This window comes from Lynx rufus, unplaced genomic scaffold (assembly GCF_022079265.1).
Source record: "Lynx rufus isolate CCGP_SWC_20201006 ecotype Redwood Valley unplaced genomic scaffold, mLynRuf1.p SCAF_2, whole genome shotgun sequence".
Lineage (NCBI taxonomy): Eukaryota > Metazoa > Chordata > Mammalia > Carnivora > Felidae > Lynx > Lynx rufus.
The window spans coordinates 186,267,679-186,295,075 of NW_025814834.1; the positions used below are offsets into that span (position 1 = coordinate 186,267,679).

Consider the following 27,397-nt stretch of genomic DNA (forward strand, 5'->3'; position numbering starts at 1 on the left):
CCGCGAGATCGTGACCTGGCTGAAGTCAGACGCCCAACCAACTGCGCCACCCAGGCGCCCCGTGATGTTTTATAGTTAACATGTACTGATCTTACAAACGATTTCTTAAATTTATCTTTAGTTATTTCATATTTTTTACATTTATTTATTTTTGAGAGACAGAGACAGAGAGTGAGCAAGGGAGGGGCAGAGAGAGAGAGAGAGAGAGAGAGACAGAATCCGAAGCAGGCTCCAGGCTCTGAGCTGTCAGCACAGAACCCGACACGGGGCTCGAACCCACAAACCGTGAGATCATGACCTGAGCCGAAGTCCAATGCTTAACTGACTGAGCCAACCAGGCGCCCCAGTTATTTCATATTTTTAAGCTATTGTAAATAGCAGTGATTTTTAAATTTCAATTTCTAATTGTTCATTGTTAGCAGAGAAATACAATTGATTTTTGTTTTTTAATATAGACTTTTGAATAAAACCCTGATAAGAAAATGAAAATGTGAGGAGCGCCTGGGTGGATCAGTGGGCTATTGTCCAAGTCTTGATTTTCGCTCTAGTCATGATCTCACAGTTCATGAGTTTGAGCCCCACGTCAGGCTCTGCGCTGACAGTGCACAGCCTGTTAGATATTCTCTCTCTCTCTCTCTCTCTCTCTCTCTCTCTCTTTGCCCTTCCCCTGTGAGCTCTCTTTCAAAATAAACAAATGAACATTGAAATAAAATGAAAATGTGAGCCATAGACTGGGAGAATATTTAGAAAGCATAGATCTGATATACAACTAATATCATAATAAATGAAGAACTCTCAAGACTCAATAATAGACAGATAACCTAAAAAATTTTTTTAACAGACGAAAGATCTGAACAGGTACCTCATCACAGAAGATGTGTGAATGGCAAACACTTGAAAAGTAATTCAACCTCATTAGCCATCAGAGATGCAAATTAAAATCACAATGAAATATGCTTGCATACCCATCAGGGTGGCTATAATTAAAATAATAATACTTCGTACTGAGAAGGATGTGAAGCAAATGTTGGTAGAAATGCAAAAATGCCACTTTATGAAATGGCTTGGCAGCTTCTCATACAAATTAACATGCCCTTACCATTTACCATACATCCCAGCAATCTCATTCCTAGGTATGTATCAAACAGAAATTAACGCCTAAGTTCAGACAAATACTTGTACACAAACTTTCATAGGAGTTTTCTCCATAACAGGCAAAAACTAGGAACAATCCAAATGATCATCAACTGATGAATGGCTAAACAAAGTCTGATTAGACCCATGCCCAAGGAATACTTTCAGCAATAAAAAAGAACTGCTGATACTCAAAACAACATAGAGGAGTCTCAAAACCATTATGCTAAGTAAAAGAAGTCAAGACACAAAAGGTAACATTCTGTGTGCTTCCATTTATATGAGATCCTGGAAAAGGCAAAAACCACAGTGACAGAAAACAGATCAGTGACTGCCAAGAGCTGGGGCTGGGGGAGAAAACAGACTGCAAACAACAGACACAAGGGATTATTTTGGGGTGACAGAAATTTCAGTACCATGATTTTCTATACTATATCATGATTTGGTGGTGGTAACACAACTGTACACATCTGGAAAAACCCATCAAACTGTACACTTAAAATGGGTAAGCTTTATCCTATGTACATTATACTTCAATACAACTTACAGTATAGCTACAAAAATCTCCAACTCTCACAGCAGAAAATGCAAAGCTACAGTTACAGACTGAAAGTAGAAGTTGCTGAGTTTAGAATCACTTGAACACAAAAGTGGGTAACACAATATTTGGGTATTTCTATGGGTATTTCTCTTTGAAGGCACAGGTGATAATTAAAGAATAATCATGACAGTTAAGAATGAAGCAGAAAAGGTTCTAAGTAGTATCATGGATTTTTAATTCTTTTAAAAGCATATCCCATATATGTCCATTTCAACAAAGTTCTGAAATATTATTAAAGTAAAAATATAATGATAAAGAAAGCCTTAAATCCTCAAAGCCACTAAACACCTATTAGAATGACTAGAAATTTTTGGGGGCGCCTGGGTGGCTCAGTCGGTTGGGCGTCCGACTTCAGCTCAGGTCGTGGTCTCACTCTTCCTGGGTTCAAGCCCTGTGTCGGAGCCCTGTGACAGCTCGGAGCCTGGAGACTGCTTCAGATTCTGTCTCTGTCTTTCTTCCCCTCCCCTACTCGCTCTCTGTCTCTCTCTCAGATATAAAAAATAAAAAAATAAAAAAAAAGAATGACTAGAAATTTTTTAAAAAGAAAAAGAAAAAAGAATAATAAGTGTTAGTGAGGATGTAGAGAAATTGGAACTCTCATACATTGCTAGTGAAAACACAAAATGATGCAGCCACTGCGGAAAACAGGTTAAAGGTTCTTCAAAAAGTTAAACACAGAATTACCATGATTCGGCAATTCTACTGCTAGGTATATACCCAAAGGTATTGAAACCAGGAACTCAAACATTTGTACGTGAATGCTCATAGCAACATTATTCACAATAGCCAGAAGGTGGAAACAGTCCAAACAACTGTCAACTGATGAGTGAACAAACAATATGTGTTATATCCATAAAATGGGATTTTATTCAGCCATAAAAGTAATAAAGTACTGGGATGCCTGGGTGGCTCAATCAATTAAGGTCTGACTTGATTTCGGCTCAGGTCATGATCTCACAGTTTTTGAGTTCAAGACCTGCATCAGGTTCTGCACGAACAACATGGAGCCTGCTAGGGATTCTCCCTCTCTCTCTCAAAATAAATAAACTTTAAAAAAAAAAAAAAAAAAAAAAGGAAAGATGCCTGGGTGGCTCAGTTGGTTAAGCGTCTGACTTCAGGTCAGGTCATGATCTTGCAGTTCATGAGTTTGAGCCCTGCATCAGGCTCTGCACTGACAGCATGGTATCTGCTTAGGAATCCCAATCTCTCTTTCTCTCTGCCTCTTCCCCACTTGCACTCCCTCTCTCAAAATAAACTTAAAAAAAAAAAAAAAAGGAATAAAGTACTGATATATGCTATAATGTCGACAAACTTCAAAAACATTATGCTAAAGAAGCTAAATGAAACAAAACATCACATATTATATGATTCCATTTACATGAAATATCTGGAATAGGTAATCCACAGAGACAGAATGCAATTGGTAGTTGCCAGGGCTGGGATGAAGATAGAATGCAAAGTGACTGCTTAATGGGTAGAGCTTTTTCTTTCAGGGTGATAAAATGTCTTCAAACATTACTTAAACTGAAAGTTCAATCTGGTTTTGAGCTTTGGTACTTTAAAGTTTATACTTTTCTTGGGACCCCTGGATGGCTCAGTTGGTTAAGCATCTGACTTTGGGTCATGTCATGATCTCGCAGTTCATGAGTTCAAGCCCCACATCAGGGTCTCTGCTGTCAGCCAGCGTGCAGCCTGCTTTGGAACCTCTGTCTCCCGCTCTCTGCCCCTCCCCTGCTCTCTGTCTCGCTCTCACTCTCAAAAAAAAAAAAAAAAAAAAAAAGTTTACTCTTGTCCCTGTTAAATCTCACTTGCTAGTTCTTCTTGAACCATCATTTCTGTTTGTGACTGAACTTATTCAACACGGAAAATGTGCCCTCAGCATATGTGATAAGTGTCTCTTCTAGGTCTTTATCAAAGAAGTTGATGGAAATAATTATTAGGGCAGGGACAAGGGGTGCCTGGGTAGCTCAGTCAGTTGAGCATCCAACTCTTGATTTGGGGTCAGGTCATTATCCCAGGGTCATGGGATCAAGCCCTGTGTCCAGCTCCACACTGAGCATGGAGCCTACCTAAGATTCTCTCCCTCTCCCTCTGCCCCTCTCCCCTGCTTCCTACACTCTCTCTAAAAAAAAGACAAGGACAAGAATAGAGGTCTGCATGACCTGATCATATCAGGCTGGTCCTGACAAATCAAATCAACCTTCTTTTATAGACATTATACTTCAAACAAGTATTAATACAATCAGCTGTAACATTAGCAAAGAAATCCCAAAAAGTTCTTTACTCATTTAATAAAAAAGTATACATTGCTTACTATGTGTCATATATAATGCTACATATAAATTAGAAACATGATAATGGAAACAGTCATTCTTTGCAGTGATCATTCCTATTGTTAAAAAGAAAACCACAGGCCCAAAATGGTGTCACTTAGGTTAAGGCCTCTAGTCGGTAAACCAATACCTAACTGCAGTTTCAAACCCAGGAATGTAACCTTTAACCTGCTGACATGGAATTTCCTGGTCAATACTCAGAAATTTACTAATAGACCCCTTCTGCTCGCTTTAAGAGGGCAACCTTGCCTAAACAATGCACTCCCTGCTAATAAATTCCTTTCTGTTTTTTTTTTTCCTTTTTTTTTTTTTTTTTTTTGCTATGCCCTCTCTCTGCCTTTAAAAACCTTTTTTCTTGCTTAACTCCTTAGAGCTCCCTTCTACTTGCTAGAGGGGATGCTGCCTGATTCATGAACCAACTAATAAAGTCAATTACATCTGTAAATTTACTCAGGTTGAATTTTGTTTTTTTCAACACTATAAGGCATTATTCTTGTAAAGGCAAGTTGGCCAACAAAGTAAAAAAGAGAATCCCAGGGGCGCCAGGGTGGCTCAGTTGATTAAGCATCTGACCTCGGCACAGGTCATGATCTCATGGTTTGTGGGTTTGAGCCCCACATCGGGCTCACTGCTGTCAGTGTGGAGTCCTCTTCAGATCCTCTGCCCCCCTCTCTCTCCCCCTCCCCTGCTTGCTCTCTCTCTTAAGAATAAACATTAAGGGTTCCCGTTTCTCCACATCCTCTCCAGCATCTAGAGGGTTGATGGGGGGTGGGAGGGAGGGGAGGGTGGGTGATGGGTATTGAGGAGGGCACCTTTTGGGATGAGCACTGGGTGTTGTATGGAAACCAATTTGTCAATAAATTTCATATATAAAAAAAAAAATTAAAAAAAAAAAGGAAAAAAAAAAAAAAGAATAAACATTAAAGGGGCGCCTGGGTGGCGCAGTCGGTTGAGCGTCCGACTTCAGCCAGGTCACGATCTCGCGGTCCGTGAGTTCGAGTCCCGCGTCGGGCTCTGGGCTGATGGCTGGGAGCCTGGAGCCTGTTTCCGACTCTGTGTCTCCCTCTCTCTCTGCCCCTCCCCCGTTCATGCTCTGTCTCTCTCTGTCTCAAAAATAAATAAACGTTAAAAAAAAAAAAAAAATTAAAAAAAAAAAAAAGAATAAACATTAAAAAAAAAAAAAAAGAATCCCAAAAGTTCATTCAGAGGATCAAACCCTACCAATTAAAAGATTCTTGAGATTTACAATCCTCCTATTAAAATGCCAATATTCAGTACAGTTCACTGGTTAGGCCAACCTCAGTATAAATTACTTGAACCCAACAAGAAAAACCATCCAAACCTAATCCTTCCATCTGTGGTCTCTGTTTCTAGTTCCTCATTCCCCATTTGCTAATCTCAATGAAAACTCATTCATTCAATAATTACTAATTATTGTACATTATTATAACTGTAATAGGAAACTACTGAAAGACTTTAATCAAGAAAATGGCTAAACATTGGTGCTGCATAAATATTGACAAAATGAAAAAATTGGAAGATAAAACTGAAAGAAAGAAGGTACGGCATAGGTGATACAGTTAAAGGTACTACAATAGCATTGTGTGGTAACAGATGGTAGCTACAATTTTGGTAAACACAGCATAACATACAGAGGTTTGTTTTTTTTTTTAATTAAGTTATTTTAATGTTTATTTATTTTTGAGAGAGACAGACAGAATGTGAGGGGTGAGAGGGGAGCAAAGAAAGAGGGACACAGAGAATCCAAAGCAGGCTCCAGGCTCTGAGTTGTCAGCACAGAGCCTGACACAGGGCTCGAACTCATGAACTGTGAGATCATGACCTGAGCCAAAGTCAGATGCTTAATCGACTGACCCCCCAGGCACCCCCCCACCTACTAACTTGTTGATTGGCTATGTTGTACACAAGAAACTAATGTAACATTGTGTGTCAACTATACTTCAGCTAAAAGAAAACAAAAATCTAAAAGAAAGAAGAATAAACATGATCAGATTTGTGTTTTGGAATTAACAGACTTTAGAGTGAAGAGTGACCTGGAAACGAAGAAGACTGAATACAGTGTTAACATAATAAGGCCACCAAAATGACCTAAGTAAAAAGACTGTAAATGTGGCTTAGAATGGGCAACTGTGGTGAAAAAGAGCAGACCACCTGGAGATGTTGGGAACTAAGGCTCTCTGGGTGATTGAATAGGGAGGGGAAGAAGGGCAGAAGAGGAGTCAAGAAGGACTTCCAATCTCTGGCTTTCAACTACTGGGTGGATAATGGTGATATTTAATAAGACAGGGACCAAGGAAGAACTGGTTTAGGGGAATAGAGAGGCAGAACAGGGGCGTTTGGGTGGCTCAGTCAGTTGAACATCCGACTTCAGCTCAGATCATTATCTCGCCATTTACGAGTTCCAGCCCGCATCAGGCTCTATGCTGACAGCTTGGAGCCTAAGAGCCTGCTTCAGCTTCTGTGTCTCCTTCTCTCTCTGCCCCTCTCCTGTTTGCACTCTGTCTCTCTCTTAAAAATAAATAAAAACATTTTAAATTTTTTTTAAAAAGGCAGAATAAACAGATGGAGTGAGTTGTAGGGTGGTATAGTTCAGTGGATTCATATTAGAAATACAGAAGACAGAGCACCTGGGTGGTTCAGTAGGTGGAACATCCAACTTGATTTTCAGCTCAGGTCATGATCCCAGGGTTGTTGGATCAATCCCCATGTCAGGCTCCTCACTGAGCATGGAGCCTGCTTAAGATTCATTCTCTCTCTCTCTCTCTCTCTCTCTCTCATATTCTCTCCACCCCTCACTCCCTCTATACCCCCTCCCCTGCTCTCCCTCAAAAAAAAAAAAAAAAAAAATGGTGGCACGCCTGGGTGGCTCAGTTGGTAAAGTGGCTGAGTTTGTGAGTTTGGCTCAGGTCATGATCTCTCAGTTCATGGGTTTGAGCCCCGCATCGGGCTCTGGGCTGACAGCTCAGAGTCTGGAGCCTGCTTTGAATTCTGTGGCTCCCTCCCTCTCTGCTGCTCTCCCATTTGCACTCTGTCTCTTTCTCTCAAAAAATGAATAAGCATTTCTAAAAATTTTTAATTAAAAAAAAGGAAAGAAAGAAACAGGGGCACCTGGGTGGCTTAGTTGGTTAAGTGTCCAACTCTTGATTTTGGCTCAGGTCATGATCTCACCGTCCGTGAGCTCAAGCCCCACACCAGGCTCCACCCTGACAGCATGGAGCCTACTTGGGATTCTCTGACTATCTCTCTCTGCCCCTTTTGTACACATACTCTCTCTCAAAATGAACTTAAAAGAAAAAAAAAGTAGTTCTTTTACAAATCTCCCAAAAGATAAATAAATCAGCTTTTTAAATGGGCAAAGAATATGAATAGACATTTCTTCAAAAAAACATTGCAAATAGCCAATAATCACATTAAAAGGTACTCAATGTCATTAGTCCTCAGGGAAATGTCAATCAAAACCACAAGATACCACTTCAGACCCACTATGATGACTAAAACCAAAGACAGACAACAGCAAATGTTGATGAGGATGTGAAGACATCATATACTGCTGATAGGAATGTAAAATGGTACAGCCACTTTGGGAAAGAGCCTGGCAATTCCTTATTTAAAATGTTAAACATAGAGTTACCATACAACCCAACAATTCTACTCCTAAGTATACACCCAAGAAAAATCAAAACATATCCACATGGAAATCTTTACACAAATGTTCACAGAAGCATTATTCACAACAGTCAAAAGGTAGAAACAACCCAAATATCCATCAACTGACAAAATGTGGTATATCCATACAATAAATATTGTTCAGTGATAAAAAAAGAATGAACTACTGCTACAGGCTACAACATAGATACACCTTAAAAACGTCATGCTAGAGGGACACGTGGGTGGCTCAGTCAGTTGAGCAATGGACTCTTAATTTCAGCTCAGGTCATGATCTCACAGTTTGTGAGTTCAGGACCCACATCAGGCTCTGTGCTGGCAGTATGGAGCCTGCTTGGGATTCTGTCTCTGTCTCTCTCTGCCCCTCCACCCCAGCCCCTCTCAAAAATAAGTAAATACAACATTAAAAAAAAAAAAATCACGCCAGGGGCACCTGGGTGGCTCAGTCAGTTAAGCGTCTGACTTCGGCTCAGATCATGATCTCGCAGTTTCTGAGTTTGAGCCCTGCATCCAGCTCTGCAATGATAGCACAGGGCCTGCTTCAATTCTATCTCCCTTTCTCTCTGCTCCTCCCCCACCTCTCTCTCTCAAAAATAAATATTTTTTAAAAAGTCATGCTCACTGAAAGAAGCCAGTCACAAAAGGCCACATATTGTATGACTCAATTTATATGAAATGTACAGAATAGGCAAATGTACAGAGGCAGAAAGTAGATTACTGGTTACACAGGGTTGGAGGAAAGGGAGGATAAAGAGGTGACAGCTAAAGGGTCTAGGGATTCTTTGTGAAGTGATGACAATGTTCTAAATTTGACCACAGTGATAGCTGCATATATCTGTGAATATACTAAAAGTCACTGAATAGTACAGTTTAAATGGATAAATTGTATCATATGTGAATTATATCTCAATAAGCTTTTAAAAAGAAAAAGTAATTCAGGAATACTCTCTACTTCAGTTGGGCTAGGCTAGGACTCCAACAACCTCAGTCCAGGAATTCTCTATGCAACACAATACCTTAAAATAAAACATTCAATTTTAGTGGCAATAGTTCTCAAAAGGGTACATATTAGAATGAGTTGTAATGCTTTAAAGAAAATACGGATCCCTGGGACCACGCCAGTCCCACTGGATCAAAATCTTTATGATAGTGTATGGATTTATATATGTATTTTTTTACATTCCAGAGGTTAAAAGGAAGACAATGTGAGGCTTTTAATAGACATGTTGAGAACAAGTGAAAAAATTTGAATATGGTCTTTATATTAGATGCTATTATTAAACTGATGTTAAACTTCTTGTATCTGATAATATATTGTTACTTAAGAGACTATCCTTGAGCTTACAAAAAATACTTTTAAGGGTGAGGCACATAAGGTCTGTAACTTGCTTTGAATTGTTTGAGGAAAAAATATACATAAATACACACAGATAAAACAAATATAAAGTTACAACCAAATCAGTCAACCTAAGTCAGTGTATATGGGTATTCATTGTATTCGAAAATTTCAAAATAAAAAATCAGGAAAATTCCCGATTCTCCCTGTAGCTTAAGAGTCACAAACTTCAGGTCAAAAGGAAATCTGACCCAAAAATTAATTTCCCTGTTGCTATAAGAAGACTTCTTCCCCTATCCTCACTTCCCAGGATAGACAAATGGACAAAGCTTTCTAATCCATATGTGCCCAAGATTTATAATCCCGAAGAACAGATGAGATTATATTTTAATGGGAACAAGTGTCTGTTATTGTACCCTGAAAATTACTAGTGTGCTTTGTCCTTTAGAAAGAGGGAAGAGTGTCATTTCAGCAGGAAGTCAATGAGTACCTTCAGTAAAAAAGCAGAGGCACTAAAGGTAAAAGAGTAGAAGATGCAATCACAGGCGAAAAAACTGCCCAGACTACACAGCTTAACTTTTGTTAGATCCCGTCTATCATACAAATCCTAGACAAAGAAAAGGCTCATTCTTTCATCCAGGATATACTGAAGTGCCCAGTACCTTATCCTATCCTCATGTACTAAATATGTATATCAAAGAGCTATACACAGAAGCAATCTAACTTCACAAGGTTAAGAATCCTGTTTATAAGGGGGTATCTGGGTGGCTAGGTCGGTTAAAGGTCCTACGTCAGCTCAGGTCATGATCTCGCGGTTCGTGATTTTGAACCCTGCATCAGGCTCTGTGCTGACAGCTCAAAGCCTGGAGCCTGCTTCGGATTCTGTGTCTCCCTATCTGCCCCTCCCCTGCTGGCAATGTGTGTGTGTGTCTCTCTCTCAAAAATAAATAAACATTTAAAAATATATAAAAAATAAAAACTTTAAAAAAAAAAAAAAGAATCCTGTCTAGGAGAATGCTCTCTCCCAGAAAAATGCATTCATTCAATCACATTGAATCTTCTTCTTGACTCTCCCTACATGATCAGTACCAGTGATAGCATAAGAGAGCAATCAGAATATATTCCATTAAATTCCACTTTCTATACTTCACTTTGAAAAATTAAACTATCTAAATCCTAGAAAGAAAAATAATAAATGTGGCCATGACAAATGACAATCAAGAATTTGTTCATAAAGCAAGGGACCATCTTTACTGACACTTACCAAGCTGGCAGTAAGAGAAGGTGCAGATTGTCCAAGAGACTGGTTCCTCATTCGAACCAGGTTTGATGCTTCTCCTGAAGACTGCCAAGTCACCTGTCCCACACTGCTATGTACACTGCTGGACAAGGGGAGCAGCTGCTTACCTTCAAACACAAGGTTCAGAAAATATACTTGTAATTATTTATTAATTAACAAGTGAAAATACATACTGATATCAAGTGGATAAAAGTATACCAATTCAAAACAAAATGAAGTTCTGCCATACCCATTTTAGAATCTGTAGCCCTTTAAAAATTCCAACTGCCTTGGGGTCCCTGGGTGGCTCAGTTGGTTAGCATCTCTGACTCTTGATTTCGGCTCAGGTCATGATCTCATTATTCGTGGGTTCAAGCCCCGTGTCGGGCTCTGCACTGACAGCATGGAGCCTATTTGGGATCCTCTCTCTCCCTTTCTCCCTGTCTTCTCTCTCTCTCTCTCTCAAAAATAAATACACTGTTAAAAAGATTCCAGGGGTGCCTGGCTCAGTCGGTTAAGTGTCCAACTTCATTCAGCTCAGGTCATGTCTCACAGTTCATGGGTTCAAGCCCCACATCAGGCTCTGTGCTGACAGTGCCGAGCCTGCTCGGGATTCTCACTCTGCCTCTCTCACACACACGTTCTTTCTCTCTCAAAATACATAAACAAACATTAAAAAAATACAATAAAATTCTCTGTAATATCCACCACCATGCCAGCCCCCAACCCAGACATCCAACCTAGCAAGCTAGGAGTTTTCCAGTCTCTTCCATGCTACTTAGTTTCTCACCAACTCAATGCAACATGAGTGAAGCAGGCAGCTTCTCCTAGACAAGTTTGGCCCCTCGGTTTCCAGAAGACAAACACTGGATCTATAATGCTCTGTCTAGACTCCATGTGTTCAGTCCAGGATGACTGACTGCCTTAATCCCAATGAAAGAATACAAGAAAGTCACTTACAAAGACTGAGTATCTAGAATTGCAATGACTTTCCAATTCAAGTGCAAGTCCCATTTCAACCTCTTCCTTCATAATGTTCTTCACATTGCTGCTAGTTATTTAACCAAAACAAATGTGATATCATTCCCCGCCTTAAAATATTTCTGATGACTCCGTACTGTTTAAAATAATTAGCCAAACTTTTAAAAAAACTAAAGAGATCTTTGGTGCGACTGGATGACTCCATTGGTTAAGTGTCTGACTCTTGATATCAGTTCAAGTCTTGAACTCAGGGTCATGTGAGTTCAAGCCCCACACTGGGCTCTGAGCTGGTCATGAAGACTACTTAAAAAAGCAAAAACAAACAAACAAACAAACAAACAAAAAAACCTAAAGAGATCCTCAATAAATCCAGATTATCTTCCTGGCCTCATCTCCAACTCTTTTCCACACCCATTTGCTCACTCAACTTCACGTATGCCCTGCATTTTCACCTGGCTTTATCCTGATCACCCAATTCACTTGAAAATTCTTCCTCTTCCTAGCAAAATCCTATTCAACATGGAAATACCTGCTGTAATAAAGGTGTGAGCAAAAGGAGTTTTTAGTTTTGTTTTTGTTACAACATATCCTTTTATTGAAACAAAATATGATGCAAATTATTTGGAGGGCAATTTAGCAAAACTTATTAAAATTTTAACTCAAATGTTTGAATCCAGCATTCCACTTGTAAGAATGCAGTAAAATGAAAAAAATAACAGTCCAGAATGCTCACCTTAGCAATGCTCACCAGGATAAAACTGGAAATAAGATAAACGTTCATTATAATTTAAAGAAATTATAATATCTCCACATAATGAAATACTAAACCCATTAAATGAGGCACCTTGGGGCGCCTGGGTGGCTCAGTCAGCTTAGTGTCCAACTTCAGCTCAGGTCATGATCTTGCGGTTCGTGAGTTCAAGTCCCCGTGTCAGGCTTTGTGCTGACAGCTCAGAGCCCGGAACCTGCTTCACATTCCATGTCTCCCTCTCTCTCTGCCCCTACCCTGCTTACGCTCGGTCTCTGTCTCTCAAAAATAAATAAACATTAAAAAAAATTTTTTTAAATAATAATGAGGCACCTCAACATGCAGTCAAGAGAAAAATGTTCAACATTTCTTGTTGAGTATAAAAAGCAGAAAGGAAATATGTGGCATACGATTCCAATTTTGATTTTTAAAATAAAAAAGTTTATGTATATTTACATAAATTTTTAAATATATATTTAAATATAATGGAGCATATATAAATAGTTGGAGAGAGGGAGACAGAAGACTAAGAAGAACTTTTCACTTTGATAATAATGCAGGTCTTTGAACTCAAATTTTTTATTACTGGTATATCTACTTTTTTTTTTTAAGATTTATTTTATTTTGAGAGAGACAGAGAGAGAGAGAGAGAGAGAGAGAGAGAGAGTGTGTGTGTGTGTGTGTGTGTGTGTGTGTGTGTATGAACTGGGGAAGGGCAGAGGGAGAGAAAAAGAGAAGCCCAAACAGGCTCCATACTCAGCACAGAGACCAACACAGGGCTCAATCCCACAAACCATGAGATCATGACCTGAGCTGAAATCAAGAATTGGAGACTCAACCAACTGAGCCACCCAGGTACCCTATGGTATATTTACTTTTTTAATCAGAAACATGCAATGTTTTTTAAAAATCTAGTTATCTTTCAAGTCTGTTCTCAAATGTATGCTTTACCAAAAAGCCTTTCCATAAAACCCTCTACAAAAAGTAAGAATGGTTCTCTACTCAAAACTTCCATAAGGCCAGAGTAGAGACTGCCTGCCTTCTTTCCTTCCTTCTGCAAATGTTGGCATGTTCTCCAGATGACCTGCCTACTCCTCATCTATATATTCTAAAGGAAAGAGATCATTGACTTACCCTATCCACATATACAAAGGCTAGTATCATAGCCCTATCTCCCTTCAAAATAAGGGCTTACGGGGGAAAGGCTTATACATCTGCAAAAGAAACCCATTTGGATATATACAAGTCTGGGCTTGAAGCATACCAAGGTTTGCCAAGAATTTGAGGAAAACAAACAACGTAAGAAGGAACAATATGAACAAATGGAACAACTGGTCTTTTAGTAAAGAAAGAACTCAGAAGAAAAGAAAACTTAAAAATTATAATTATTCTTACAAGGATTCAAAAGGCTAATGTGTAAAATAATCCCAGTTAAAGATGGCTGACTGAGGACATACTTTTATCTTTGGTCACCAAGGACAGTAAATGAAAATAAAGAAGTAAAATATACAAACAAACAAAGGCTATAATGAGGGAGGGGGATTGACTGAGGAAATGAATAAAATTTGGGGAAAATCTAAAGCAGATAGGTGAATCATAACCAATGGAACTGGGCAAAGAAAGACACAAGGTATAATAAGCATAAAGGAAATTGCAGTTAAATGACATATGAGGCTACCCTGCAAAATCTCAGATAAGTTCAGTATTCAGAGATACAAGATACCAAAGAAGATATAAAGTTAAGACATAAAGCTTAACTCAGATTAACTGAAAATCTATAGGCAAACACAACCACATTCCCCATATTGTACCACCCAGCAGCCAGACAATCACCTCACAGGATAGAAGGGATATGGGATCTCAGAGCAGAGTGATGGATTCTGGTTGTTAGGTGCTCAAAAGAAAGAGTTGATTCAGAAACAAAACTTTAAAAAAAAATTTTGATACAAAACTCAAAATTCTATTTACTCATACAAAATTGAGAAGGTAACACATCCTTATATTCATAGCATTCTGCTATGAAAAAAAACAAAAAAATGGCTTTATGTGATTAAATACATGCCTGGCAAAATAACAATTCCAATAAAAAAGTGCAAAGATAAAGCCAAGAAAATAGCCCTGAAATGGGACAAAAATAAAAAGAAATTTAAAACCATTTACCAAGAAGTATGGTGGGGTTTCTTCTCTATTAATCTAATATTTTTAGCTGAGGCCAAACAGATTCTCTTTTAATATTCTATTGATTTCTGAAAATTATGTCACATTTTAATGGTTTCCCATTTGGACTATAACTTCCTTATATCATTTCTTCCTCTTGAATTTTTTTAAAGACTTTTCAATGGGGAAGGTGGGGAGGCACTACCGGCTTTGGAAAGGATTTTGAAAATGGGGGTGGGGGCAGAAAATCAAAAGGAGTGCCTGGGTGGCTCAGTTAGATAAACATCTGACTCTTGGTTTTGGCTCAGGTCATGATACAGCAGTTCATGAGTTCAAGCCCCACATCGGGCTCTGCACTGGAAGTGCAGAGCCTGCTTGGGATTTTCTCTCTCCCTCTCTCATTGCCCCTTCCCCATTCTCTCTCTCAAAATAAGTAAACTGAAAGAAAGAAAGAAAGAAAGAAAGAAAGAAAGAAAGAAAGAAAGAAAGAAAGAAAGAAAGAAAGAAAGAAAATCAGAAGAAGCAAAGGATGTAAAGTCTACAGAAGTGAGCAGAAAGTAGAAGTCAAATTCAAAGAGAATAACCAGTGACAGTGGTCAACTAGGAGATAACTAACAGGCCCAGGAGGCTACCATTCAGACACCACCAGGAACTAGTAAAGAGAGGAAGATAGCCTTACCCTTAAGTGTTTTATACAAAACTACCACCAGAGAAGATGACAAGTCAACTGATATACCCTTAAATATTGACAACGCAGTCCCATATTTCTTAAAAAACAAATTTAGAGAGGCTCCTGGAAGGTTCAGTTGGTTAAGCATATGACTCAAGTCATGATCTCACACTTCGTGAGTTTGAGACCCACATGGAGCTCTGCACCAGTGGTGCAGAGCCTGCGTGGGATTCTCCCTCTCTCTCTCTCTCTCTCTCAAAATAAATAAATAAAAGCTTTAAAAAAAAAAAAAAAATTAGCTACTCACCTGACAGAGAACTGGCCAGGCTTCCTCTCCGCAACTTACAGTCATCCTGACTAAGTTGTCGTTGAAGTTTAGCTTTTCCAGTGGATGAAAACAGGTCAGGATTACTGAGCTTCCTGAAAAGCAGGGGACTAAGTCCAGTTATCACATCCTTCAAAGAAAAAAAGGTAAAATATAAAGCCTTTAAGGTCTTTTCTGAAAGTATAAGGACTTTATATTAAACATTCATTACAGTTAAATAGTGCCAGCATTTTATACTGGCTAAAACATATTTCTTAGTAAAAGCTGTTTGGGTATGCTATGAAGGCTACAGGACACTGATTATAAATGCAAAAGAAGGGACGCTTAGGTGGCTCAGTCGGTTAAGCGTCCGACTCTTGACTTCGGCTCAGGTCATGATCCCACTGTTTCTGGGTTCAAGTCCCGCATCAGGCTCTGCGCTGGTGGGGTGGAGCCTGCTTGGGATTCTCCCTCTTTCCCTCTCTCTCTGCCCCTCCCCCACTCACTCTAAGTAAATAAACTTTAAAAAATAAAATAAATAAAAATAAATAAATAAATAATAAAATGCCAAAGAAAAAACGGGGGGGAAGGTTCACAAGATGACACGTTAAGACATTTTGACAGGATGTATTATTCATAATGAGTACATGTCTAGTTATGTTTATTTATTTTCCTCCTTCTATTCACTCTTCCTATATATCCAGTAAAGAAAAGCATATTTTAGTTTTTAAAAAAAACATAAATAGCAGACCTTCCTTTACCTGATATACAAGGTTAGAAATGCCTCTAATATTCAATTAATGCTAAAATAATACATAGAGATTTCTTTATAGGTCAAATAGGAGCTGAATACATGTTTCAATGAAAAAGCATAATAGTACTATGGAGAGGGGTGCCTGGGTGGTCAGTCAGTTGACCATCCAACTCTTGATTTTGGCTCAGGGCATTATCGCAGGGTCATGGAATAGAGTCCCACGTGAGGCTCCACACTGGGCATGGAGCTTGCTTGGGATTCTCTCTCTCTCTCTCTCTCTCTCTCTCTCTCTCCCTCTGCCCCCTCCCCAGCTCACACACACACATTTTTTTAAAAATTTTTAAAGTACCACAGAGAAAATACAGATAATATGAAACATTGACAGAGCCTCCTCCCATTTGTCTTTATTTTAATCCAGCTCATCCTGCTCCATCCCAATGCCTGTTCCTCTTCACTCAGTAAGCAATGTCAACTCTCTTCAAGATTCAGACATTTTGAAGCAAACATGCACCTCATTGGCAGCATTGAAAGAGAAACTATTTTTAAAAAAATAAGGCAAATGAGACATATCTTTCACATTTCAATGAAAGAAACTAAAACAAATACAGGTAATTAGCACATCAAAGTGATATGGACAGGACAAAGACAAAATGAGAAACATAAGAAATAACTACAATCTATGTTACCTGCCATTTGAAGAATAAGACTCAAACAACTAGTAAAAGCCACAGGGGGCGAGAATGGGAAAATGCCCATTAAATGCCCATTTTAAAAAAAATAAAAACCTATAAGGTCATACACTGTGATTGGTGGGTTCACAAACATGTTCACAAACATAATACTGGTTGGTGGTGCCTATCCAGAATATAATTTACAAATGCCCCAAAATAAAAAAAGTTAAATAAAAATAACAGTTAAATAAAAATAAAAATAAGAGTAAGTTAAATAAAAATAAAATAAAGAAACAAGGAAACAGTATTTTTAAATTGGTAGTAAATGGATAAAATGATGAAGAGGGATATTTAGGCACTGTATCATTAAAGCAAATGGTGTGTCAAGATAACTATAACAGAAGTTAGCAGGGAGAAAGGGAAACTGGAAGCAGTAGCTAATACAAAAAGAGAAGACAGCAAGATAGCACTGTATATTCCCACCATCGGGTGTGTTAAGGATGAAACACTACCTATGCATCAAGGAGAAAGCATGGAAGGAAGCAGGGTTTGGGCACTAATGCTGATAACCAACCAAAAAAGGCCGGCCACTCACAGAGGCAACACCCCAGCATGCAGCTTTAGGTGGAGTAAGGAAGCATTGGAAGATATCAAGCTGAAGTAATATCCTAAATGAAGACAATAGGGAGAGGGAAAGGACTCATCCCCAAAATAACTTACAAACCAACTACATCAGGAAGCCAGCACTGGGATGCCTGCTACACTGTATGGATGAGCAATTAGTCTTAGCCAGAAAAGGAACAACAACGAATACAGGACTAGAGCAGCACCAATTAAGAGCAAGTCCTAGCCTTTTCAATCTCCCTATTCCCTATCATAATATACCATAGGAAAAAAAAAAGCCAGAAAACAGAAAAAAATAAATAAAAGTATATCACATCCCTTCTTATTCCAAGACTCACCTGTCAAAACCTTGCAAAGGGAAGCAAATATAAATTAAATTGGATAAGAAATTTAATTTTTAAACAATTTTATTTTTAAGTAATCTCTACACCCAATGTGGGGCTCAAACTCAGAACCCCGAGATCAAGAGTCGCATTTCCACCAATTGAGCAAGCCAGGAGCCCCTGAAATTTAACTTTTAAATTAGTATGTCTTTTTTTTTTTACTGAAGTATATTAGTCATTTCAGAAAAGTACACATATCCAAGCATATAACTCAATGAATTTTCACAAATTAAACATACCTATGTAACCAGCATCAAGATATATATTTAAAAAAAAAAAAAGACATAACCAAGCACCCCAAAAAGCCCGCTGTGTTCCCTTCCAAGCACTACCCAGGCTTCCAACAGAATAGATTATATAAAGTGAAAAACTTGGGGCACCTGGGTGACTCAGTCGTTTAATCATCTGACTCTGGATTTCAGCTCAGGTCATGATCTCAGGGTTCGTAGGATCAAGCCCTGCCTCACTCAGGCTCTGTGCTGACAATATGGAGCCTGGTTAGGATTCCTGCTCTCCCTCTCACTCTAATTTTGCCCCTCCCCTGCTCATACTCTCTCTCAAAAATAAACAATCTTTTTTAAAAAAATTAATAAATAGGAAATCTTTATATGAATGGAATCAACTAGCCTGGACTTTTTAAAACTAAATTTACCCAAGAAGTCATTAAGGGACAGGATAGAATGAAGCAAATAATACAAAATCACATATAATCCAACAGAGAAAGAAAAAGTGTATAGGAGGTAGAACTTCCTTACTAATTTCCATAATAACTTCATATAGTTCTCTAGTTTCCATTCTAGTCACTTATGAGATCCATCCAAGCTGCATGTTTTCAGGTTCTATGGGATCCATTATACCCTTTAAACTCTTCCTTTCGGCTCAAACTAGATTAAATTGGTTTCTATAGTTTTTACAACCAAATGATTCTTAAGCAAATTAGGGAGTTAAGGAGGGGAAAGAGTCTAGGAAGACTTAGAGGCTTCTGGCTTGGGTAGTATGCTTATCAAGACAGGGAATACAGAAGGAGAAACAATTTACAAATAAAACACTGCTCTGACAATAGCAAATATCAGCATTAACTACAGATCATAGTACTTTTCCAATAACTATTAGGGGAACTATAAACATTTAACCTGAAAGAAAGAAAACAAAGGAGACATGAGCAACTCTCTAACTACATGAGTGCTATTTCTTACATTACAGGAAATTTCTAACTTCTGAGGACAGAATTAGAACTAATGGATGAAATTAAGGTCATGATCTCACAGTTTGTGAGTTCAAGCCCTGCCTCAGGCACTGAGCTGACGGCACAGAGCCCGCTTGGGATTCTCTCTCTCTCCCTCTCTCTCTCTCTGACTCTTTCCCGCTCTCAAATTCTCTCTCTCTCAAAATAAATAAACTTTAAAAAAAAAAGAAGAAGGAAGAGCTGTCTAACAGTCAACAGGCCACCTTAAAAAGGAATGGACTGTGCCACCAGAAATACTGAAAAAGGTGAAAGCTGACCTAAAACAGTAATTCTCAAAATGTGGTCCCCCATACCAACAGCACCAGCATGACCTGTGACCTTGCTAAAAAATGCAAAATCTCAGGCTTCACCTCAGACCTACAAAATCAGAAATTCTGACAGAGGGGACCAGCAATCCATGTTTTAGCAAGCCCTCCAGGTGATTCTGAAGCACATGAAAGTTTGAGAACCACCAGACTAGGTCAAAAACTTTCAACATGATCCCACCAACACACAAATATACCAATCAGTTGTGAGGACTGTATCACAAATTACTTAAAATTTAAATAAAGTACTTAAGTTTGCAACCACTTTAATTAAATGAAAGCAGGTTCTTGGTAAACTCTACAATAAAGTCAATTCACCTGTCAATACAACATTCTTCAGTGAAAACTTTAAAAGGCAGAATTATAGCAAGCATCCCAGAAATTACACATAACCTATATTTATTTATGTAACATTATAACAATAACATATCTAACATATGCCAGGTAAAGTTCAACTGTCAAAAAAAAAAAAAGGGCTGAAAATTGCTTGACTACACAATCTCTACATTTTCTTCCCAACTCTAGGAGCTTCTTGCTTTCTTTTTTAATTATGAGTACTGAGTTGTGCCCGTTTTGCCTGTTGCCCTGGGAGCCCTCACAGAGACTTCTCTCTTTTGGCTCAAAACCATCTCCCTCCTCCACAATACCAAAGCAAATCTCACACTAACTTTACCCACAACGCTAGTGTTGTGCTTACACTGTACTATGCTATTAGGATAGGATTCAAAGGAAAGGATTCACAGCTGAAAAACTGAAGTCTACACAACTAAAAACATTTGTACCAGACTAAAAACCTGGATTAACTCTCATTGGGAGTTGTCTTATCCCAAATGACTGGTAATCCAGTAGGTAAAGAGAATTCTATACCTTGTGGCAGATTCTTCCTGATCTACCCAACAAGAGTCAAATCCAGGTGCCACACTAATCAAAGTCCATCCTCTTAATCCCTATCAAAAACCTTTGCTTGATTATCTATCTATCTGTAATGAACTTTGACCCATACCCCAAGCATATCAAACACAGACATAAATTAACTCTAAATGGATCATGAATCAAACTGTAAAACCTAAAACAATAAAACTTAAGAGTAAATTTTTGTAAGTTTTAGAGTTCTTAGATAAGATACAAAACACAAGTTTAAAAAGAACAAATTTATATATTGGACTTCACCAAATTTAAAAACTAATCCTCTTCAAAAGATACTATTTAAAAAAATGAAAACAAATCACACACAAGGAAAAATCATTTGCAAAACACATGTTAGAAAGGACTGGCATTCACTATATAGAAAGGTCTTACACAATTCAATAACACACAAGCCAATTAAAAATGAAAAAAAGACTGAACAGACACTTCAACAAACAAGAGGCAACTACGGCAAGAGAATATACAAAACCATCATCAATATGATTTATCATTAGGGAAACAAAAATTAAAATCAAATGAGAAGTAATGTCAGCACAAAAAAAAAAAGGGTGGGGGGGGCGCCTGGGTGCCTCAGTCAGTTGAGTGTCTAACTGATTTCAGCTCTGGTCATGATCCCAGAGTCGTTGGATCAAGTCCCTCATCAGGCTCCACACTGCACATGGAACCTATTTGGTATTCTCTCTCTCCCTCTCCCCCACTCATGCACGTGCTCTCTCTCTCTCTAAAATAAAACAAAGCAAAACAAAACCCCACAGTTGCAAGCGAACATCTCCCCAGAGAAACAACTGGAAAACAAGCAGAAACTATCAGAACCACCTTTGTCAGAATTCTGGAAAATAGTCAAAGGTTTACAGTCAAGAAAATGCTGAATCAACAAGTAAACTTAAAAATGGTAGGAATGCTTTGTGGCATTTTTATGTGCCCCTGCCCACCCACTTCTTGATGTTAAAGCAGTGTGAAGACATCAGCTGGTGGTCCTAGTGCGGGACCTTGGTCCCTGATTCTAGAAGGAGCAGAACAAATCTTGTTTGCAAATTATTGTTTATAGCTGTTCTCACTTGTCTGGGGGCTGCCAAAAAGACTGACACAAGGCACTCCTTTATTTCACCTAACTCAGAATCTGCTCAAGGCAGAAAAGCAGGAGGCTTTGCTCAAAAACACTGTAAGGTGATCCAACCACCCAGAGCCACGTGGACCAAAAGATTAAAGGTGAGACATAAAACAGACTGCCTAAAGCCTGGGAGGAAAAAGGGAGAGTTTCTCTGGAAAATTTGTGCAATCAAAATAGGGTAATTTAGAAAGTCCAAGGTAGGGGCACCTGGCTCATTCAGTCAGAAGAGCTTAGGACTTTTCATTTCAGGGTTGTAAACGCAAGCCCCACATTGACTGTAGAGATTACTTAAATAAATACACTTAAAAAATAATAATAATAATAATAGAAAGAGCAACGCAAAATGCATGCTCAAGAAAGACCTGAAAAGACTCTAAGCTTTCATTTCAGGCTGATCCCTATGCTCACTATAAGTCTAGCTAAGCAAAAAGTCCATATAGTGGTTTGCAAAGACCCTATAGGAGATAGGTTTGTTTATTTAGATTCTGGTGATCAAGGAAATCTCTATCTAAACACAAGCTAAGGAACAGAGACTTCAGTACCACAGTACAGTACCACAGTATACACGGACCAAGGAATATAATTTCTGCAAAAATAAATAAACAAAAAATAAATGCTGGGAAAACTCACTAGAAAAATGGACAACTACAGCCTTCAACAACCTAAAACAACAAACTCTGGAGAAAGGGGAAGTGATTTCCAGAGTTATCAATATTCAAATGTCCATTTTTCAACAACAAAAAAAATCACAAGACCTACAAAGAAATGAGAACGTATGGACCATTCAAAGAATCAAAATAACAGAAACCATGTCTGAGGAAACCCAGCATTAAACCTAGTAGTAAACTTTAAATCCCTTTCTTAAATATGTTCAAATGTACAAATGAAAGAAAATCAGAAAAACAATGCATGAAAGAAAAACAGGGTTGCATATATGATACTCAAGGAAAGACAATGTGAGCCAAGGATTTTATATCCAGGATAACTAACCTTCAAGGTAAAGGGCACAGGAAAACTGTTACCAATATAAAAATAATTCAGAGAATATTGTTCCAAGAGGCCCTTCCTAAGGAATCTACCAGAAAACAAGATTTACACAATCAAAATAATTAGAGCAATATCAGCATGTGATTAGCATTAAATATGCAGTCACTTGTAAAATGAATAAATGTACATTCAAAGGGAGAGTACAGTATATAATGGCTATATAATTTGAAAATGTAGATACACATTTTCAACCACAAGATGGAAGGAGAAGGTGGAGACAGCATATACAAAAAAAATTTAACAGTTCTCATTAATCATTGATGGTAGTACATTAGAATTGCCTTTAGAGACATATATTTATGTAGGACAAAGCAAATGCATAATTACTGGATATTCTAATTGTTGGTTCAAAACACTCTCAGAAGCTTCCCGGCTGTAATCTGAAAATGGCCCCTGTTTCAGGGGTAGGGAGAGACGAAAGAGGCAGGCCACTCCAAGTTGGTAGGTGGCAGTATTAATAACCAAAGGGAACTTACATAACAAGACTTGCCTTGGGCGGCAGCAAGACAAATAGATCTCCACACCTGCCCACCAGATCTTGGTTTATAAAGAGGCCTTAACTAGGTGCAGTCGTGTATACCATGCAGGTGTTTTCAATACTACATCACTATCTCAAGGCTATGTCCTTGAAGAAGCCTCTGGGAGCAGGAAAGGCAAGTGGAACCTATTTCCAAGGACAGGGGAGGGGTGAGGAGCCTCCCAGAACCCAGGTCCATCCGCAGTCATGTCTTTTTGATAACATTCTCCAATACTTAAATCTTTCACACCGTGAGTCTTTGGGAATATGATTCAAGGTAGGAAATAGAGAAAATACTGATGTAATATACAGGAGATTAAGTTTTTTAAAAAATCTGAGTAGTCCTTTGCAAATACACTGTTAATTGACAAGTAGTTTATGTATTTAACTCTCCACTGACAAGTTTAGAAACAACGACCAACGTAATAGCAAAGAGTATCCTTAAGATATAGTTTGCAGTTCTAAAATACCATTTCCCATTAAAAGAAACCAAGAGTTCTTAGAAAAACAGCTAATTCCAGGTCTAAGGTGGAAAATGAGCCCGGAACAGTTTGACCCATGAGATTGCAAAAAAAAACTATCAAAACTATTAGGATCAGGTCCAAAAGACTAAGAAACCAATTGTTTCTAGACAAGAGGACAATCTGAGATTCAATTAGTACAAGAAAACCATCAGATGCTGTACATTTAAATGCCTGACCTGGGTGGCTCAGTCAGTTAAGCCTCTGACTTGGGCTCAGAAAGCCTGCTTCGGATCCTCTGTGCCCCTTTCTCTGCCCCTTCCCCACTTGAGCTCTCAGTCTCTCTCAAAAATAAATAAATAAACTTAAAAAAAAAAGGTTTAAATGCCTAACCACATGAATAATAAGATGACAGGGAACTAATTACCTTAAAAATCAGGCAAACTTAAAAGGAAAGAATCAAGCCTTTCTTACATGTACTATACCACTGGGAACTAAATAGTAGATGAGGGGAAGCATCTCCTTAAAATGTTATTCCAGTTAATAATTGAAAACAAAATGATAGAATTGTATCACCATTTTGCAACTCCCAATTACTGAATCTTGGCACCGAGCATCAAAACTGCTAAAATCAAAGAGTAAGCAGCAGAGGATTACACACCTACTGTTGAAAGACCACACAACCATCTATAATTTTGCCAAAGGAATTAAACCTGAGGCTGGATGAAGCTTCTGTATTCAGCTGTAATTTGCAGGAAATACAAAGGATACGGAAACATTCTGAAATGCATCATGGTTATATAGTAGGAAACCTACAGGTCAAATGCCCCAGATATTTCTACGTATAAATTTTAAGGAAAAGGAAGACATGGAAGGGAAACCTACAGATTAAAAAAGATTTAAGACATATCTTGTGTTGGGGCACCTGGGTGGCTCAGTCGGTTCAGCATCCGACTCTTGATTTTGGGTCAGGTCATGATCTTACTGTTCCTGGGATAGAGCCCACGCATCCAGCTCCGTGCTGACGGTAGGTAGCCTGCTTGGGATTCTCTGTCCCTCTCTCTGTGACCCTCCCCCGCTTGGGCTCACACGCGTGTGCAGGTGCATGCACATACACACTCTCTCTCAAAATGGATAAACTTTAAAAAAATAAACATATCTAGTGTTTTTATTTTATTTATTTTGAGAGAGAGGGAGAACACAAGCAAGGGAGGGGCAGAGAGAGGGAGAGACTCCCAAACAGGCTCTCTGCTGAAAGTGGAGCTCGAACTCCTAAACCTGTGAGATCATGACCTGAGCCAAAATCAAAAGTCCAATGCCCAAGGGACTAAGCCACCCAGGCACCCCTATCTCGTGTTTTTAAAGGGGCAGGACTAAAATGTAATGTTTTAGATGCAAACTTACAAGGAAATGAAAGCAAATTATTACTTTTTAAGTCAGGACAGTTATTACTTTTGAAGGGAAGGTGGGGCTGTGATTGAGATGGGATACATTTATAGAATGGGTGGCAAAACTGTTTTTCTTGATCTGGGTAATAGTTTGTAAGGGTGTTCATCTTATAATTCATTAAGTTATACATTTGTTTTGACTGCTTTTCTGTGCTTCTTATATTTTACAATAAAAAGGCTAAAAAAGAAAAAGAGGAAAGGAAAAAAAAAATCACAAAACAAGTGGCCTGCTGCAAAAGTAAGGGAATATTTTGCCACACATAAAGTTAGAGCAGTGACAAAAAACAAGCACAATAATAAACATAGAAACATTTAGTGAGATCCAGTACAAATGAGAAATTCTAAATCCTGATTTGACAACAAAAACAACACTGCAAAACAGACATTCTTTTTTTAAAAAACTTTTTTAAGTTTATTTATTTATTTTCAGAGAGAGAGAGAGAGAGAGAGTACAGAAGGGGGAGAGGGAGAGGGAGAGAATCCCAAGTAGGCTCCACACTGTTGGTACAGAGCACAATGTCAGGCTCAAACTCACAAACCATGAGATCATGACCTCAGCCAAAACCAAGAGCCAGATGCTTAATCGACTGAGCCATCCAGGTGCCCCCAAAGCAGACATTCTTATCCTCATTTCATATTCAAATCTACTAAGCTATTGAGAGAATTCACACCTAGTCCAAATTGTTTTTTCTCCTATTATATTTAAATTACATTAATAAAGAACTCATAACAATAAGAAAAATAAAACGAAAGAGTGTATAAGAAAAACAAGAAAGTATATGGATAAGAAAGTCACAAGACAATAAATCCAAATAATAAAATTCACTAGCAATTAGGGAAATATATTTAAAACACTGACAAGTCATCCAAACCTAACAAATTACCAGAAGTAATAACCTGATAAAACCAAGAGTTGGCAAAGACATAGAGAAACATCACTGGTCAAAGTAAAAATTGGTACAATCACTGTAGAAAACAATTTGGCAATAATATCCAGCAAGAGAAATTCCTGTACATGGGCACAAGGAGATAAGTACAAGGATATTTACTGCAGCACTATAATAGGGAAAATGGAAATAACTTAAGGGTCCATTATTATAAGAATGGATAAACTGTCATTTACTCAAAGGAATGCTATATAGCCTTTAAAAATTAATGAAACTGATTTGGAGTGCCTAGGTGGCTCAGTCAGTTAAGTGTCTTACTCTTTTTTTTTTTTTTTTTTTTTAACATTTATTCATTACTGAGAGACAGAGAGAGTCAGAGCACAAGCATGGGAGGGGCAGAGAGAGGGGGAGACACAGAATCTGAAGCAGGTTCCAGGCTCCGAGCTGTCAGCACAGAGCCCGACACGGGGCTCAAACCTACGAGCAGTGAGATCATGACCCGAGCTGAAGCTGGACGCCCAACCAACCGAGCCACCCGTGCCCCAAGTGTCTTACTCTTGATTTCAGCTCAGGTCATGATCTCACAGTTCGTGAGATCGAGCCCCACGTCAGTCTCCATGCTGACAGCACAGTCTGTTTGGGATTCTCTCTCTCCCTCTCTCTCTGCCCCTCCCCTGCTTGCTCTCTCTCTTTCTCTCTCTCTCTCTCAAAATAAATAAATAAACTTTAAAAAAAATTAATGAAACCTATTTAAATGTATTAACATAGATCAAGGTTGGCAAACTTCAGCTGGCAGGCCAAATCCTAACCATAGCCTGTTATGTCCAGTCAGAAAGCTAAAAGTAGTTTTTACATTTTGTAAATGGCTGGAACACAAATCAAAAGAACATTATTTCATGAAATATTCTCAATATGAAAAATATAAAAGTTACATGAAATTCCAATTTCAATGTCTATACATAAAGTTTTATTAGAACATAGCCACATTCACTCATTTACATATTATCATAGATATGCTATCATGCTACAACAGAAATGAGTAGTTATGAAAAAGTATGACAAAGCCTAAAATATTTATTATCTGCCCCTTTACCAAAAAAGTCTCCTGATCCATGACATAGATAATTCTCAAAAAAATATTGACCAGGGTCTGGGTAGCTTAGTTGGTTACGCACCCAAATGCTGATTTAGGCTCAGGTCAAGAACTCACATTTCATGAGATCAAGCCCCATGTCAGGCTCTGTGTAGACAGTGTGGAGCCTGCTTGGGATTCTCTCTCTCCTTCTCTCTCTCTCTGCCTCTCCCCCACTCTCTCTCTCTCTCAAAAATAAACTAAAACAAAACAAAAACCAATGTTAAATTAAAAAAGTAAGGGCAAAAAGATTTATACAGTAATACATAATTTATATAAAAGTTAAAAACAAATACTGCTTCATCTTACTTATAAATATCTTTAGTAACGGATTGTTTTTCTTCCTTATTAATGCAGCATTTAAATACACACCACCTTTAACAGTGGTTTCTTTCAGGAATGATAGTGGGGAGGGAATGGATGCTAAAAGTAACTGTAACATTTTACTCCTTTAAATATAACATTTTACTCCTTTAAAATCTAAAGCAGGGTCCCTGGGTTGCTTAGTCACTTAAGCTTCAGACTTCAGCTCAGGTCATAATCTCACAGTTCATGGGTTCCAGCCCGAATCGAGACAGACAGAGAGAGAGAGAGAGAGAGAGAGAGAGAGAGAGAGAGAATCCCAAGCAGAGAGAGAGAGAGAGAGAGAGAGAA

The 27,397-nt window shown here is 38.4% G+C and overlaps 1 protein-coding gene across 6 annotated transcripts in view; it reads right to left on the minus strand.

Annotated features, from left to right (window-relative positions):
- MAST2 (microtubule associated serine/threonine kinase 2) overlaps positions 1-27,397 on the minus strand; it is a 233,255-nt gene that overhangs the window by 185,251 nt on the left and 20,607 nt on the right. For all 6 annotated transcript variants that reach the window (XM_047082573.1, XM_047082574.1, XM_047082572.1 and 3 more), the window contains exons 2-3: positions 15,234-15,381; positions 10,356-10,498 (exon numbers count right to left, since the gene is read on the minus strand). In XM_047082573.1, the coding sequence (XP_046938529.1) occupies positions 10,356-10,498; positions 15,234-15,381 (291 nt within the window). The remainder of the gene's footprint in view (positions 1-10,355; positions 10,499-15,233; positions 15,382-27,397) is intronic.